Below are 16,786 nucleotides of genomic sequence, written 5' to 3'. Positions count from 1 at the left end.
ATATATCGGTGTGGTTCCGGGCGCATAGGCGTGCAGACAGGTTAAGCACTGCACTGCATACATGAGTACGTACTCTTCCAAGTCGCCTGCCGGCCCGGTTCATCCCCGCATATGGTCGACGGCGACTAGGATGGGCCATCGACGTACGTTCTGGTGTTGGACCGGCGGCGACACTGGCCCTTAATTGAAACACCGAACATATACACACACACGCAGCACGTACCGGTCGATCGGCGCTCGCGTGCCCACTGATCTAAATAGCAGAAAGGTCTCGTTTGAAGCGGTCCGTCTTAGTTTCCGGATGGTTTTATTTCTCTTCGCCGCCAGACAAGCCCGATCTACGCCCCCTGGATGCCGGCAACTCCAGGAAGGTCGCAAGCAGCTGGCTTGATCGCTGAAGGTGGGACCCACCGTTCTTCCCATGCGTCGCCTCACTTTTTCTCTCATTTCTTTTGTCCGCTTTACCGAATAAATGCATGCAAGTCTGGTTCTTGGGATGGGGAGTCGACCATGGATCGTCTCAGAAAAGAAGAAGTCAAGCATGCACGCAGGACTATTGTGTTTGGTCAAGTCACCGGCTTCGCGCTAGTCGCGTACATCATGTGGATCAGAAGCAATCTAAGCGATTCTGTGTATGCGAGATCCAATCTCAATAGCTATAGAAGTATAAAATTTCAGATTCTTAATACGAACCACTATCGATAATTAACCAAGCAGATTCCCCTGCTTCCGCTATTTCTGTTTTCTTTTTAGAACCTTTTGATTCATAGAAAATTCTTGGAAATAGAAGGAAAAAAATCTTTGAATGTCACTATTCGTCTATTGATTTAAAGGAATTGAGAAAAGAAAAATTAGAAGTTTTTTACCTAGCGATGAAAGATTGTCTAATCGATAAGGTACGGTACTCATACGTGTGATTTGTATGATTTTGTTTGTGTGTCTCGGTGGTTTTTCGTTCTTTAAGTTTTGCCATGGAGATAGATCGCCTGAGGAGGGGAGTTGGGTTTCCGCTGCTGCGCGTGTTGTTTTTCACCATGAATTCTCTGACGTATGTCACCTGCTTTTTCTATGGCTGACATGTGGCGTTCCACAGCAGGCTCGCCCACTTGTTAGCCACACAAAGGCATGTGATGCACGGTTGTTGTTTTTTATTAGGAAAAAGATGTGATCGATTTGGAAACATTTTGGTACGGGGAGATAGCCCCATGATTTAGTGGGCATTTTGATATTTGTTTTTTAATTTCATAGAGCGTGGGCCGACACGCTGCACGCTCATTTCCAGTGAGCCGAGCTTTAGCGCGGGCACCAACTCAAGCCGTCACTTTCCGCTCGAAACCAGTTTGACCAAGTTGTTTCGCCCGCGATCCTACCGCACCCGTGCTCCCTTAACACGCACCACACCCTAATGCTACCTGGGGCATGATTGCTCCATAGTTTGCTGCAAGATTAAATGCTGGGACGATGGTTTCTGACTACTTTGATGTAACAATACTGGAGTTTTCTAGGGGACTTTTTTTCATTTTCTAAATGTTAGTTGGTACCACGGATTGTAATATATTTTTTTATCAATAAATTAAGTCAAATCTTGGTGGAAGAATAATTGACGAAACATTTAAAAGAAAATAAGAATAATGAGGAGACATAATGTCAAGTATCATGAGGTGCCATTTTAAGGACTAGCAATAAAAGTATTCACAGATTTACGTTCATGGTGTTATGCGCGTTAACAAATAAAGATAGTGTGATGCGTGTCGGGCAATACCTCACCGAGTGGATATTAACCGAACTATGTATGTTCCAAATGTGGAGGCGTGGAGCACAAATTGAGTTGATGGGTGCTAGTAATTAGCATAGATGATCCTTATTCCTGACTTTTTTACCTTTAATCCAAACCAACGCAAACCTAATTAGGTACCACAGTGGTTGTGACATACGCGTCGATCGGTCTTTTAAATTTGCCGGAGACTCTTGAGGCGGTGAAAAGGTCGAACAAAGTTGTCTGCGAAAAACATGTTCAAGAAGTCCTTGGCCAAAGAAAGGGAAGAAAATTAGAGGGTAGAGAATTAAGATCCTTCCATGTGGAATGCTGTTTCCAACTTTGGTGGTCTTCCCCATGACCCAACGACCATGTGTAGTGAGAAAGGTGACTACTCGACCATCAGTAACCAGCATTAAGCTAGTTATTAAAAATATGGTCTCCTCCATGACCAATGACTCGTTCTTTCTAACTTCTTTCTTACCGCTTGCGAGTCTGCTAAACAAGTACGTGCCACGTTGTTTCCTCCATGTTATGGCGCCCCTCACGTATATATAGTACTACGTCTTGTACGTACGCGTGACAAAAACAATCTTTGAGTTCTATATTTTGCATCAACAACACAACAGCCGGATCGATCGAGTTGATGCACGTCCTTGCACCATACGGCGCCGGTCCGCCATTAGCGCTAGTACTCAGCTACCTTGCAGGCCACCGAGAAAGCCAAACAGAGGCCGCCAGCAGCATCGTCGTCCACGGCAACAACGTAGGAGAGATGGACGAGGCGCTGTCGCAGATCAGCGAGGCGTTCCGGCTGGCCGGGGAGTTCATGAGCGAGCTCCCGGCGACCCAGAACGACCCGGCCTACCTCGCCGACCGCTGCCACGGCATTGCCCAAGCCTACAACGCGGCCTTCCGCATGCTGCAGCCCTACGGCGGTCTGGACGCCGGCGGGCCACTGGACTTCCTCCTCCTGCGCCGCAGCGCGGAAGAGGCCGCGGCCGGCAGAAGCCAGTTCCTCGGGGAGCCTCCAGTCCAGCAGGAGCCGTTCCACGTGGCTGGAGCCGATGTGTTGCAGGGCGCGCGAGCGGTGGCGGGGGGACCGTTGAGGCGGCTGGCGTCGTCGTCCGGGTCTCCGCCGCCGGTCCAGCCACGGCAGGGCAGCGGCAGGAGGAGGTACGTGATCCGTACAGCTGCGGCAACCCATCGATCGCTAGATTTTGGCGGTCAATAATTCAAACTGACCCTTTACCACGTCATGGCCCAGAAATGCCAGCGAATTTTCGTCTGCCTCATATGGCCAGTCTTTGTTCTCTGCCCGCGAAAGCGACGTACGATTTGCTAGCTAGCTGGGTCAGCGGGGCGTTGTTAGTTGTTACACGAGGGTTTACACACGCTGGATCAGATCTGTCGATGAGTACGAAGATGTTAGATGCGCTATAACTTACTCCATTTGAGTGTATTTAAACGAGGCTCATGATGACGTTTGTTGTCTGCTCCAGGAGGGAAAGTGGGCAGAGGCAGACGTTGATGGTTCCCGCGCAGCGGACGGGCAACACCGAGCTGCCACCGGACGACGGCTATACGTGGCGCAAGTATGGCCAGAAGGACATCCTCGGCTCCAGGTACCCGAGGTAATTAATTTAATCAAATGACTTATGATTTCTTCTAGTTTTATTGATTTCTTCTAGCTGATTTGATTGATTATTCTCATGAGCTTATGCATGCCTGATAGTATATTGCGTTTTGTGTACGTCTCCATACGGAAGCCATATATCTGTATACGACGACGATGAATCTGCCCAGGTTTCGCGCGTGCTTTCACACACATTTCGGTCTGTGCGTGGCTAATTCACTTTTCACACATCAAATAATTGCTCCACCTTCTTTTTTTGCTTTCCCCACCCAAGCGAGATTACAATTAACACGCACTGACATTAATATTAATATACGGTACCACCTAATTTCCAATCACATTTGTTTAGCTCCGGCGTGTGCCCCGTTGCGATGTGTATGCGAGAAATTTAGTTACACTAGCGATGATGACAAGCTAGTCCTCTTCGATCGTGTGTATGAACGTACTGACGTACGTACTATGGCTCCTACGCGCAAGATCTTTAACTCAGATCAGATCTTTTAGGTTAATCATGAGTGCAAAGAAGTGCATATGGCCTTGATCATACTTCGTATATACTCGTAGTTCCAAAGAAAGATCAAAGGTAGGTAAGAGTCTAATACACGGTTTGAAACATGCAAGACCGGATATTTTTCTAGCACACATTCTGAGAACATGAAATGCATATATATAAGAAATACCCACTTAAGATCAGTTTGCACTTGCTGTTTGTGATGTGCTAAACCTGTTTTATGAACTGCTAATAGGCATGCAAATAATGGCATAAATAAAATACTCCACACTCCCGCATGAGTATAAACTGGATTAATTTCCACACTCCACCGTAAGTAATACAAAAGGTGGAGTTGTGGATGCATGACTTTACCCAACAGGATTCAAATTCTGGTGCTCACAATTATGTTGTATGGATCTTCCTTACAGTTTTTCTATCGAACAAATAATACAAATTAAAAGTAGTCTTCGATTTACATCGGTTGTTTGGAGGCTCCGAAGGATTTTGATAAAGTCATCATCTAGCATTGTCTCAGAGAGGCTAATCCAGGTGTGGTTGGACTAACTGTGTTTTAATTGGTAATAAAGCTAGCCACGATGGTCTTCCCTCAAAAAGAAAAACCGAAATAGAGTGTAGCTATATCTAAGTTGTCTAATTTTTAAGCAAAATACATAAATCTAAGTTGACGGATCAGAGACGTTGAATTAGTATGTAGATATCATTTTATACTTTTTTTTCAATCATCCTCTTTCGAATCTTAGAGCACAAATCAAACGGTTGAGGAATCAACTTATCTCAATTAAAAATCAGGCAATTGAGATATAGAAAAACCGAAGCAGTCTTACCCAACATGTGTGCACGGTGCACCCCATGTATTTGGAATAACAACCAATAGATTCAGATATTTTACATATAGCCATGTGTGTCATGAAATTAATAATACCTGCGCATGAATATATGCATGATGTGACAAATCTAAACGTGGTCATGATCCAATTTTGCTTAATCAACAGGAGCTACTACCGGTGCACTCACAAGAACTACTACGGGTGCGAGGCCAAGAAGAAGGTGCAGCGCCTGGACGAGGACCCCTTCACGTACGAGGTCACCTACTGCGGCAACCACAGCTGCCTCACCTCCACCACCCCGCTGCTCACCCTCCCCGCTGCCACGGTGGCCTCAACGACCAATTCTCCAACCCCCACGTCTGCAGGCTCCCGCCTCGCCCCAGACCTCGTCATGGCACACGCCGAGCAGCCGCGCTTTGCGGCGGCGCCGCTGTCCACGTCGATCCACCTCGGCATGAACTGGATGCCGGCCAGCGTCCAGCAGGGCATTGGGGCCGGCGCCGGGGAGGGGATCAGCAGCGGCGCACAGATGAACGTGTCGGCCGCAGGGAGGGACTCGGATTACCCGGTGCTGGATCTCGCGGATGCCATGTTCAACTCTGGCAGTAGCGGGGCCAGCAGCATGGACGGCATCTTCCCTTTTCATCAGCGACGTGATACTTAAATTGATTCTTCATTCTAATCTCGATGTGGGGAAGCCACATGATCAGTACGTGAGCTTCCAGATTAACTTGGTTTGTGTATAGTTGTAGGTAATTAAGGTGCAGATGTTCAAGTTTTGTTTTCTCTTATCAACCAATATTGGAGAACGTATCATTTAGTTCATGGCTGCACAGGCTAATAAATGGGCTCGCAGGTATAGTATAGTAATTGTAAGTGAGACCAGTAGGTCTCAATTAGTTTAATTCATCATAGTTACCTGATTCGTGATCAGTCTGGTTCGCAATTTAAATTCATGATTTGCACTTCATCACTTCTTATGAACCGGCTTTGATAGGGGCCATACATCTTTCATTCATGAATATGAGAAGGGGTTTGCAAACCCGAGAATGTCCGATTGTCTATTATTGGAGAAAGGTTTTGCCAAACCCACAATTCCGATTGGCCAATCGGAAAAGTTTTCATGAAAACGACAATTCCGATTCACCAACTGTAGTAGTATGTAACATATTTTTGTCCCTATGAAAATCAAAATCTACTCCTCCGTCTCAAAATAAATGACATGGATTTGTATACCACATCACTTATTTTGGGACGGAGTGAGTATATGTTTTCTTTGCGTGTGAAATGCTAGGTGCACTACACTATGACAAAACATTAAATAAGAAAGAAAAATCTATCAGGGCTTGGATTTTCTCATGCTCCCCCGTCCAACAAAAGATGTCTCAAGTTTGTCAAAATTTGGATGTATCTAGACATAACTTAGTGTATAAATGCATTCAAATTTAGTCAAAGTTGTGACTTCTTTTTTGGATGGAGGAAGTATATATTTTTTGGCTTCATTTCAATCTTGGTTTTGAAGTTGTTTTTGATCTTAGCTTTTAAATAATTAAAAAAAATATCTCTTTCTTTAAAAAAAAATTAGAACAACAATCTGGCTTTATTGATTCATGAAACAAGTAGCACAAAAGATCGATACACGAACGGACAAGACAGCGAAGATACTCAACAAAACTAAATTTTTTATTTTAGTCATGGAAGTAAACTTCTCTTGATCAGCGAAGATACTCGACAAAACTAATTTTTTTTATTTTAGTTATGGAAGTAAACTTCTCTTGATCCACCATCCCATCTTTATGCTTCTCCACGTATTCGTTGACAAAATTGCAGAATATCATGCTTGCACAAGCTGAACTAAACTCAAAGATTTTGAAGAGCCTCATGAGCCGCCCATCACAAACGGTGATAACCTAAGATCATTGAACGCATAATGGGCGAGGACATACCCTTGTAAGACAGGCTGTAAAACTTCTTCTCCGTTGATGAATTAACAGAGAAAATGATCAAAAATACGAAAATGCGTGTCGTGAGAACCACTGACTCCATAGCATGGGTTGCAACGCCAATACCAGGACAAGGAAGGAGCCATGACACCTATATTTATACGACGACTTCCCAATTGTCAAGACGCCACTCAGAAGAATAAATTAACTAACGTAACAAAAGTTGGTAGCAAAACTAAATGCCAGACGTTGATCCGTGATTCCCCTCATCTCTCAACGCTAGATCGGCTGTGAGAGATGAGGAGAACCGCCGGAGATCGAAGCTTCCTCTAAGACGGTGGCTAGGGTTTTCTTTGCTTCTCCACTCTTACTTTGCCAGCAGTAGCAGCCCAGCCTATTTTTCCTATTATCCTCTTCTTTTTCTTACCAGAAGCTTGGGCCAAAATCTGCTACCAGTCCACTTCTTTGTTTCTCCCTTCCCCCACCACATACTTGGGCCACCCCTACTCCACCGGGCTAGCCGGCCTTCCTGGCCCGACTGTGCGCCCCAAGCGCTTTGTCGCCTCCTATGCAAGCAACAACGCTTGCGCCTCCGTGACCGCAACGCTCGCACTCAATGCCGCCGCCTCTCCTGCAACCGCCGACGACACTCCCGGCCACACACGAAACATCGCGCCATCCCCTCCCAAAGCTCAAGCCGAAGCCCCGTCCACAGCACTGCCCACGGCCGCCGCCGGCCGGTTCTGGCAAACAAGGACACGCCGCAGGCTGAAACCTGGCACCAGGAGTCTACGCAGTGATGCCACTGTCCCGACCTGCATCCAGAACAGACGACCACGCGCAACGAAATTTTTGGCCATCTTCGTGGATTCTACTCTGATCTTCGCTGGATGATTTCTTCGCCAGCGGCGAGTGTCCATCCAATTAAAGCATCTCCAACGGCATCCTAAAGCCATCCAAAATATCTTATTTGGAGATTTGGACATTGTGCCCCCAAAATCATCCCAACGGCATCCCCTAAACTGACAAAATGTCATGTTTGTCTGGACACATCATCCAAACTTGCTTCAAATTTGGAAGAGATTTGGGGTGTCCAGACATTGTCCGGTACTTAATTTCTTTTGTCCGCCCCGGCCCCACAACAAGAGATTGGAAAAGAAAAAGAAAAAATGAAAAGAAAAGGAGAAAGGATAAAGAGAAAAAAAAGGCTAACTTGAGAGAAGAATTTAGGAGGGGGGGGGGTGATTGACCACTTGCTCCTCCTAATGACAAAAGAAAGAACATTTGGGGGCAAATTTTGGGAGACCCATTGGAGCTGCTCTTACTTCCACCCGTAAACTAGAATAGACCTACAATACATCATTGAGATGTCCTCTTCTTCAATTATTCACGTTGGCCGCGTGTTTGCCAACCCATGCCGATCCTGATCAACATGGTCACGACGTCTCCAACTTGGATCTCGTGTCTCCTGGAGTCCAGAACAGAAGATGGATCATCGATCCGCCGACCATAGCTCCGACCCCATTGACGCCATCTTGTCAATAACTCCATCATAGTTCGCTATGTTCAGTCTCCAATCTGACTTAGCAACCCTTTGGTGGAATTAGATTTGAAATCCGATGAGTACACTTAAACTATATTTAAACTGATACAAATTTGGATCAAATTTATATAGAACTTGAATTGTTTTTAATGCATTTTGTGCATATTTTGTTTTATGAACTATGCATAACACTACTACAAAACACAACATATGTGACAGATCAGTGACGGACCTTTTTCGCCCTTCGCTGAAGACTCATCACTAACGGGCACAACATAACCGCCATTGATGACACGTCATCACTGACGGGCACGCACATGCCCGTCATTGATGACCCTTATCAGTGACGGGCTTGGTACGCCCACCACTGATGACCACACATTAGTGATGGACGTACCGCGCCCGTCATTGATGACACCTCATCATCAATGACGGGCGTGAAAGGCCCATCATTGATGAGGGGTCATCAGTGACGGGCACAGAACACCCGCTACTGATGATCCTATGCAAAAACTTGCACAATTCACCAAAACACACATTAGTGGTGGGCCTTACATTTGTGCCCGCCACTGATGTCCCATGAAGACCTTTGAAAATTAAAAAAACAGAAAAATGTGATTCTTTTGGCTGAAGTCTTAGTTTTTCTTCCTTAATATAGTGGAATAATAATATCAGATGTTAACATTTGAAAAATGACATATGTAGTACAATCTTGTCATTTTCCCATAGCTGAACTTTAGATTTTAAGCCAAATGAGCAAAGGTTTGCCCTTTCCTATGCCATAGTTCCTCATAATTTATCAATTTTTGCACACAAGTGTGCATCTTGTCACGGCAAATAATATTGCCAAGGTGGTTTACAATGTTTTGGTTATAAAAGATGAATTTCCATTTTCCAAATGCAAAAAAGGGTATTTTGTGAAGCAAGCACAATTAATATGGTTCAAAACGAAACCTATCCAATTTTCACACAAAGTAGAACTTGTTTCATTTCTAATGTCCAACGGTTTTGAATTTTCTTGATTTCTAGATACCTTTTCATGTTTAAATGAATTTCTAGCGATTTGAGAGAAGTAATTCAAATTTGAACTACAACTGTGTGATAGTTTGTTCCTAAAAATTCCAAAAATCACTTTAAGGTACCCAAGTAATAATTATGTAAGATTCACATAGGGTGTTGAATATTTCAACACCTTGCTGCGGAAAGATGTGCCAACAATGTTCACCCCATCTTGAAAAAAGTAAAACAATATTAAGAAAATGTCAAAAAAGTCCATTCTTTGGCATGGAATCTTTATATGTGTACTAGTTGCCATGAAAAGTGATAAACTTCAATTTTCACTACTTTTCAAAAAAATAATCACAAAATAGACTATCAAGTACCAATGTTTATGACTTTCAAGCCAAATGATAAACTTAATATGATACCTATTGAGCAAATTAGACTTAATATAGTTCAAAATGGCACCTATGCAATTTTCACACAAATTAGACCACATTGATAAATTTATGAACCAATTTTGTCATATAAAATACTTGTATATGATATGACCCATGAAAATACAAAAAAAAATCTAGTTGCCTCATCATTGGCGGGCTTTCCATTCATGCCCGCCAGTGATGTATTTTCTCGGTGTCGGAGCACGCGACTCCGACACCAGGGATGCTGATACCCCCTTGTTGTTCGGCGAGGGGCGAGGCGAGCGCTCCGGTGATCGCGAGCGTGACGAAAGACACGAAGTGTAAACAGTCGGATTTACCTAGGTTCGGGCCACCCGAAGGTGTAACACCCTACGTCCTGCTTTTAGTTGTATTCACGAATTTGTCTGTTCTTACAGATCGCCCCGGGGGGTTCCCGGGTGGGCTACTTGTTCTTCTAAGGGATTGGATTTTGCTACGAATAGGGTGCAATGCTACTTGTTACTGACTAGTGTTCGAACCCTTTGACCGATGGCATTGGTCCTCCTTTTATAGACAAGGGGATACCACAGGTGCCGATGCATGCAGCGTGACACGTTAACTACAGGCGTGTCATCGCCACAAAACTTACCAAACTGTAGATCCACGCCGGGCTTCATGCAGCGCCCAGGCCACTGTGCGTTGTAAATAAAATCTTTCTTAGGGTAGCCACTCTAGACTTGTTGGGCAAGACTAGCCCTGCCGATGTGACTCCTGTCGGTGCATTAAATGCACTGTGTTTGCTGTCTAGTCTTGTCTCCATTGTTCCGTCGGCCCCACCTGCAACCCCCAAAACTCCAGTACCCGGGAGGTACCCCGGTACCGTTGCCTGGCAAGTTGCGGGGGAGCGTGCTGGTGGATTCCCAGGTTCGCCCCTCCCGGGGAGCCGGCCTAGCGGGGTCTCGTCAGTTGCGACCCACGCGTCCCGTACCAGTGGAGCCCCGTGGGCTATTGGTGCGACAGTCGGCCCGGCCACCGCATCTAAGGCCCAACCCAATCCATTCCCTATATAACCATTTTGCTAACCCTAAATCCCTAATCCCCGCCCTCACCCTCCCTCTATTCCCCCTGCCGCGGCCACCACCTCTTCTCTCTTTGTTCTTGCTCGCCTCCCACTGCTCTCGTCTCTCCCTCTCTTCTCTATTCCGTTGCGCCGACCCCAAACCAAGCCCCCAGCAAGCCCCTCTCCCTTCCTCCCAGGGCGCATGGAGCAACAGCAGTGGGGACGCATGGAGCACCAGCAGCAGCGGGGCATGGTGCTGCCGGATCCGTCGGCACCGACCCAGCCAGCCACCGGATTCGGCCTCCCTCGGCCCAGCAGCAGCCGGATTCGGCCTCCCTTGCCGCCAACCGCGCCCCCCAGCCGACGATTCCGGCCGAGACCGACTTCCCCGCTGCCGGTATAGTCTCTCTCTCTCTCTCGCCCCCCCCCTTCACCTCTCGTTCACTCTCACACCCTCTCTGGTCGGGGAGCAAGTTTGGTGGCCGGCCACAACAATCGCCGTGAGATCCGGCCTCCTGCCCTTTTTGCAATTTGTAATCCGTGATTGATTGATCTGTGATTTGTAATCCGTGATTGATTGATCTGTGATTTGTAATGTAATCCATGATTATTGATCTGTGATTTGTAATTCGTGCTTATCTGTGATTTGTGAAAAACTTTGTAGGGGTGTCGTGTGGATTTGGGGCAGGCCTAGGGCCGGCCTTGTTTTTCTATTTATACAAATTCCCATCAGTGTCGGTCGTGGGGCATGACCGCCATTGATGAGACGCCCCATCACTAACGGCTGCTTGGCACCTCATCACCGGCAAGAAGTTTGCGGCGGTCGCCCCGCCCACCACTGATGGCGTTTTTGGCCCGTTACTGATGTGATGTTTTGTAGTACTGTAAAAAGTTGTATTTCAAGTTTGCGAAATTTTCTCGCATGCCCTGGAGGAATGCGGTCACCACCAGCAGTGCCCACACCGAGACGGTACCTCCCTGGCAATCTGTTATGGCCTAGCGACGGATCGATCTTTGGGCAGATACGTTCTTCCAATTGCTAAGAGCACAATTGCAAAAGAATAAGGTTAATCCTAGTTGTTAGATTGTGTTGAGTGAGTCTGATTATGATGCGGTAATTGGTCCAGGTAGATTTTATGGTAGGTTTAGAGGTGGAAAAAAGTGTTTTTTCATAAATTGTACTCCCTTCGATCCATAATAAGTTTCAAAAATTTAGTACAAAGTTATACTAGTTTTGTAGTAAATTTCCGACACTTAAATTTGTATTAAATTCCGACACTTCTTATGAATCGGAATGAGTAGATACAAATGGAGATGTTTCCTTGCAGGTTCTAAGCTCTCCTATGCAAGCTTTTTCCTAGTTCTATTGCATGTCACTTTGGTGACCTCAGATTTATTCCATATAGGTGTTGCATATGTTTATTTCTTGCTGATTTGTTTACACTAGTGCTCTCACCACTGCCGTGTAGGTTTTTTTACATGTAAAAGTTACTCGTGTAGTTGTGTGGCACAAGATTCGTCTTATCTCCACTCTTCGCTAGGTTCATGGTACTGTGTAATCAATTAGGCCTTGTTTGATGTTAGTGTATTTTTAATCACTAATGTTTTGATATTTGAGGAGTTTGGGTGTTCACTCAAAACTTTCAAAAACCCAAAACACCAGTGTTTTTTAGAAAAACATTAGTATGAGAAGTGTTTTAATTTGATAAAAAAAATGAAGTGTTTTGTGGGAGAAACTAGGAACAATCCCCTCTAAACCCTTCCTATCAAACAATCATTTGGGGGTTCTAGTGTTTTTCAATTTGGAGTGGATAATACCCTAAAGAACATCCCAAAAGCTCTAATACTCCTTCTGATCCTAAATTCTTGACTCAAATTTGTCCAATATGGACGTATCTATTTTTAAAAAGCGTCTACATACATGTAATATTTCGACAACAATTTAGGATCGGAGGAATTACCAAACAAGGCCTTACCGAACAAACCCTAGGATCAGTTATCTCAAGAATCTGTTTGTATTGGGCTGAATATTTAGGCTCATTTGCTGAGTTTGCATGGTTGTCAATATGCGCTCAAGTATGATACAACTAATCCATTTGTTTGCTTTTGTCAATAACTAACTTTTTTTTTTCAAAAAGGAAGGGATCACTCTAACCCCTGCATCGGTTAATCTTAGTAGTTGTCACGGTCTCAAAGCTCCTCAAACACATACTAAAAGAACAAATTAGAACAAGGTTGAACGAAATATTTATTTGGTTATCGGGCAAAATGACCTCTCCTCATAAACTATGCGGAGAAAGAAACAAAACTGTGCATAACTTCACAAGACAAAGCCACTAGATTAAGGTCCTACTTATTTGGTTAGGTTTGAATGTTAATTTTCACTTTGACTTAAGTCACAAAAGTATCTATTTAAATGTTTTTTTGATACTCCTATTTAACTTGATATTGTTACACGATGGTATAAGTAAAAAAGCGCCAAAAGCTAAATAAGTGTTTGTGTGATTTTTAAGACAAAAGTCAAAAGACACGTTCAAGCCTAACTAACATGATATGATCCCAATACAATTAGGGCGACAACATGTGGACATCTTCTAGAACTAAAACAACAGAATCTCTGGCCAAATCAGGTGTGATCTAATCTACTCCAAAACCCGATCGGCAAAGGCGAGCGAGCTGCATTATAATTTCCCAACAATGAACCGGACACGCACCGCACACCACCCCTCCGGCCCGCATCACGCCGCAGACGTCACGCCTCCCACGTCACGCCCTCGTCAGGCTCCTTCCTGGATGCTTCCCCCTTGGACAATCCCTCCACACCAAGGAAGCTATATTTTTCATTCCTCTGCGGGGGGAAAAGAAGCTAAATTGATGCTCCAGCATTGGCGTGAACATGTTCCACCAAAATCGCTCCGTCCAGCACTCTCAGATTCCCGTAGTTGTAGTGTCATCCGCTCAGTGCAGTGAGTCCCGTCCACCGATCAGTGTGCGTCGGGAGCTCGACCTCGTGCGTCCCCACTTGCAAACTAAAGCCCACCTACACAGCCCACAAAGTTTCAAGTGCACGCATTGCTCGGTAAACCCGTGTAGACCATACTCTGTCAGTGCCACAATCTGTACAAGCACCACTACGCCGTGCCTACGTTAGAAGCATCACGTGGTAGTGCAGGTAAACGCCAAGGCATCGGCCAATCTGGCATGGCCCCCACGCTGCTGGCTCCAGGCAATGATATATACGGTGGTTTCCTACCCTCAAGCTAGCTAGCTGCTACTCTGGTAGTGTAGTGTTGTTGTTGGTGCGAGCTAGAGAAGGAGTGTGTTTGTGTGTTGCTTGGGTCTATATGGCGTGGCCGCCGCCGTTGATGCAGGTGATGGATGACCTCATCAAGGGGCAGGAGTTCGCGACGCAGCTGCAGGGTCTCCTCCGGGACAACCCCAAAGTCGGGCTTCTCATGGATCAGATCCTGCAAAGATTTTCCCGCGCCATTGACGCCGCCAAGGCCGGTGCCGGCGAGTGGTCTTCGGACGTGCAGAGCGAGGTCACCTACGGGGGAAGCGGCGGCGGGAAGAGGAAGTCCGGCGCCGGAGGGGATAGCAGCAGGGGTGCCTGTCGGAGAAGGTGAGGAAGCGGATCGTGCATGATCGATTTTCCTTTTATTCATTAATTAAATAGATCTTCAAATTTGTTTGTAATGTAACTTGAACTGATGTTTGTGAACTTTGTGCTCTGCTTCTTGTGTTGCAGGACCCAGCAATCCTCCGTGGTGACGAAAACCATGAACACCTTGGACGACGGGCAGGCCTGGCGCAAGTACGGCCAGAAGTACATACACAACTCCAAGCACCCAAGGTAGGTTGTAGTCTCTGCCCCTTTCATGGTTGCTCACGATCCAATTACAACGACCAACAACAAACGCACGCATAATTAATGAACTAATCCCCTGATGGATGTGCCGTCATCTCTATCACATCTGACAAGCAAAATATGTGTCATTTTTGTTGGTACGCATCAGGGCCTATTTCCGGTGCACGCACAAGTACGACCAGCAGTGCGCGGCGCAGCGGCAGGTGCAGCGATGCGAAGACGACGACGACGACAAGGACACCTTCAGGGTGACATACATCGGCGTGCACACCTGCCGGGACCCCGCCGCCGCTCCGGTTCACGTCACCCGCACAGCCGGCTGCCATCTCATCAGCTTCGGGCCCACTCCTACCACGACGACAAGCACCACCACGACCGCCCAGGTGGGGTCCGGCCTGCAGAGCCTCAAGCGGGAGAGCGGCGGCGACCAGGAGGAGGTGCTCAGCAGCAGTACCCCCGCTGCGACGCCGCCGGCACCGGCTTGGCCGGACCTGGGCGACGTCACGTCCGCCCCGCACTGCTGCTACGCTGGCGTTGACTTCTTGGAGGATTACACGCAAGGTCTTGAGTACATACTGCCGTTCGATCTCGATGGTTGATCAATCGGGGTGTGTGTGTGTGGATCGGGAGGTGCCAAAAGGAAGGAAGGATCTAAATAATGGCTCCACGGATCATCTTCGATCTTCTCGAGCCGCAACCACTACGCGCGCCTAGTTTAGTTTGTACAGTTGTTATGTGTAATGATATCAGCCAGAAGCTGCGGATGTGCTCACGCCTATGTAGATAGATTATGTTAGCCTTATTAGTCGATTCGAGGATTTTATCTTCCCCATGAGTGCGTGACTGACAAGTGAAAGCAGATGGTTTCGTTGTATTTTCTACCATAGATATGCCACTTGTGCAAAGTTTAGCTACCTGCTTGTTGTTTGACTAGTACTAGTATCAAACAAACTACAGTAGCAAGTATTTTTTTTTGCAAAACGGTAGCAAGCATCAAGTCTTGTTTGTCGTGCCTACTTGTGCATGATTGACAAGCTTACATTTTACTCATCTATACAAGTAAGCCGTGAAGAAAAAGGCACCGATGGGAGGGTACACGTCGACGGTTCCTGTACCTTTCTGTCGCGGTTCTTCCCGCGTGGCTCTGCTGGGTGCACGTCGACAGGTACTGTGCATTCATCGGTGCGTCTTCGTGCGTGGCTCTGCTGGAAGCACGTCGATGGACACTGTGCATCCGTCAGTGCGTTTGTTCTTATCCGTTTCAGTCCGTCGTAAAGCCTCCTCGCAGCCTTCCTTTTCTCCCCCTAGCCCCGTCTCTCCACCCTCCCCGGCGACCTGCCCCCTTCACTCTCTCCGCCCGTCGGCCTGCCTCCGCTGCTCCACGCCGCACTCTACGCGGAGAGGCCGAAGCCTAGCACCGCCGACCTCGAGTCCTGCCTGCCATGGCGCCCCCCTACCCACCCAGGACGAGCCGTCCTCCTCCGATCCGTAAGATCCCTCCTCGATCTAGGCTCCTAGGGCTCAGATCTGGTGATTGCTTTCGTGATTTTTTTGGATGGGATTTGGTACATGCAGATTCAGTGCCGGTGCGCGGGCTGCGCCAGGAAGGTTGAGAAGGCGATGGTCTCCATCTGGAGTTTCGGAGGTACCGAGTACCAACAGCCTCCCTAACTCCTTGTATGATTTACTTTATGTGTTTTTGTTGCCTGAAAATACTTTGATTCTCGGGGACATTTTGCTTGAATTTTGGTGTGATAGAAGTCGGTACGTGGAGAGCTTTACCAATGGCTAAAGACGAAGACAAGGAAGGACTCAAAATTGTATCCACCGGCTGAGAATCATGATCAGGTACTTCTTTTGTCTACGAGGGCAGAATGAAGGGCACTGTCACATTCTTGGTTTCTTGAATGGATGTATCTTGATATTTACTTTGGTATCCACTGGAAATAGCAAATGATCATGTGTATTGTGTGCTTGCTAGAAGGATAATACGCAGACTAGACTGCATGAAATTGAGGGTGAACATGTATCGGGCGAGAAAACCATTTAAAAGAACTGATAAATCTACAGAAGGGGACCAAGCATTGAATTTGGACGACTGCATGTTTTTTAGAGTTAAGGGAGCCACAGGATACCGATTTCCATACTGCTTTCCCTTATCCTGACTAAACTACTACCTGGTTGCAGAAAATGATATTGGTTTTTAGAAGTAGTTCAGGAGTTGGGAGTACTACAGCTT

The 16,786-nt window shown here is 46.4% G+C and overlaps 2 protein-coding genes across 2 annotated transcripts; both read left to right on the top strand.

Annotated features, from left to right (window-relative positions):
• The first annotated feature begins 2,319 nt into the window (after nucleotides 1-2,319).
• LOC100837064 (WRKY transcription factor 55) lies at nucleotides 2,320-5,706 on the top strand. Its single transcript, XM_003566336.4, has 3 exons — nucleotides 2,320-2,932; nucleotides 3,259-3,390; nucleotides 4,899-5,706. The coding sequence occupies exons 1-3, from the start codon at nucleotides 2,403-2,405 to the stop codon at nucleotides 5,395-5,397; spliced, it is 1,161 nt and encodes a 386-aa protein (XP_003566384.3). The 5' UTR covers nucleotides 2,320-2,402; the 3' UTR covers nucleotides 5,398-5,706.
• Nucleotides 5,707-13,607: 7,901 nt separating this feature from the next.
• On the top strand, nucleotides 13,608-15,461 carry LOC100836752 (probable WRKY transcription factor 70). The gene is made up of 3 exons (XM_010233230.3): nucleotides 13,608-14,301; nucleotides 14,428-14,532; nucleotides 14,696-15,461. The coding sequence occupies exons 1-3, from the start codon at nucleotides 14,024-14,026 to the stop codon at nucleotides 15,144-15,146; spliced, it is 834 nt and encodes a 277-aa protein (XP_010231532.1). The 5' UTR covers nucleotides 13,608-14,023; the 3' UTR covers nucleotides 15,147-15,461.
• The last annotated feature ends 1,325 nt before the right edge of the window (nucleotides 15,462-16,786 follow it).

The sequence above is a fragment of the Brachypodium distachyon genome, chromosome 2, assembly GCF_000005505.3.
Source record: "Brachypodium distachyon strain Bd21 chromosome 2, Brachypodium_distachyon_v3.0, whole genome shotgun sequence".
In the NCBI taxonomy this organism is placed as follows: domain Eukaryota; kingdom Viridiplantae; phylum Streptophyta; class Magnoliopsida; order Poales; family Poaceae; genus Brachypodium; species Brachypodium distachyon.
Note: the sequence above shows the minus strand (reverse complement) of the source record. Positions and strands in the feature narration are given on the sequence as shown.

What these genes read in the sequence shown, in the direction of transcription:
- LOC100837064 (XM_003566336.4), top strand. Translation starts at nt 2,403, where the DNA reads ATGCACGTCCTTGCACCATACGGCGCCGGTCCGCCATTAGCGCTAGTA. An exon ending in CAGGGCAGCGGCAGGAGGAG is followed by an intron (nt 2,933 to 3,258) that starts GTACGTGATCCG and finishes TGTCTGCTCCAG; the next exon opens with GAGGGAAAGTGGGCAGAGGC. An exon ending in CTCGGCTCCAGGTACCCGAG is followed by an intron (nt 3,391 to 4,898) that starts GTAATTAATTTA and finishes CTTAATCAACAG; the next exon opens with GAGCTACTACCGGTGCACTC.
- LOC100836752 (XM_010233230.3), top strand. Translation starts at nt 14,024, where the DNA reads ATGGCGTGGCCGCCGCCGTTGATGCAGGTGATGGATGACCTCATCAAG. An exon ending in AGGGGTGCCTGTCGGAGAAG is followed by an intron (nt 14,302 to 14,427) that starts GTGAGGAAGCGG and finishes CTTGTGTTGCAG; the next exon opens with GACCCAGCAATCCTCCGTGG. An exon ending in CACAACTCCAAGCACCCAAG is followed by an intron (nt 14,533 to 14,695) that starts GTAGGTTGTAGT and finishes GGTACGCATCAG; the next exon opens with GGCCTATTTCCGGTGCACGC.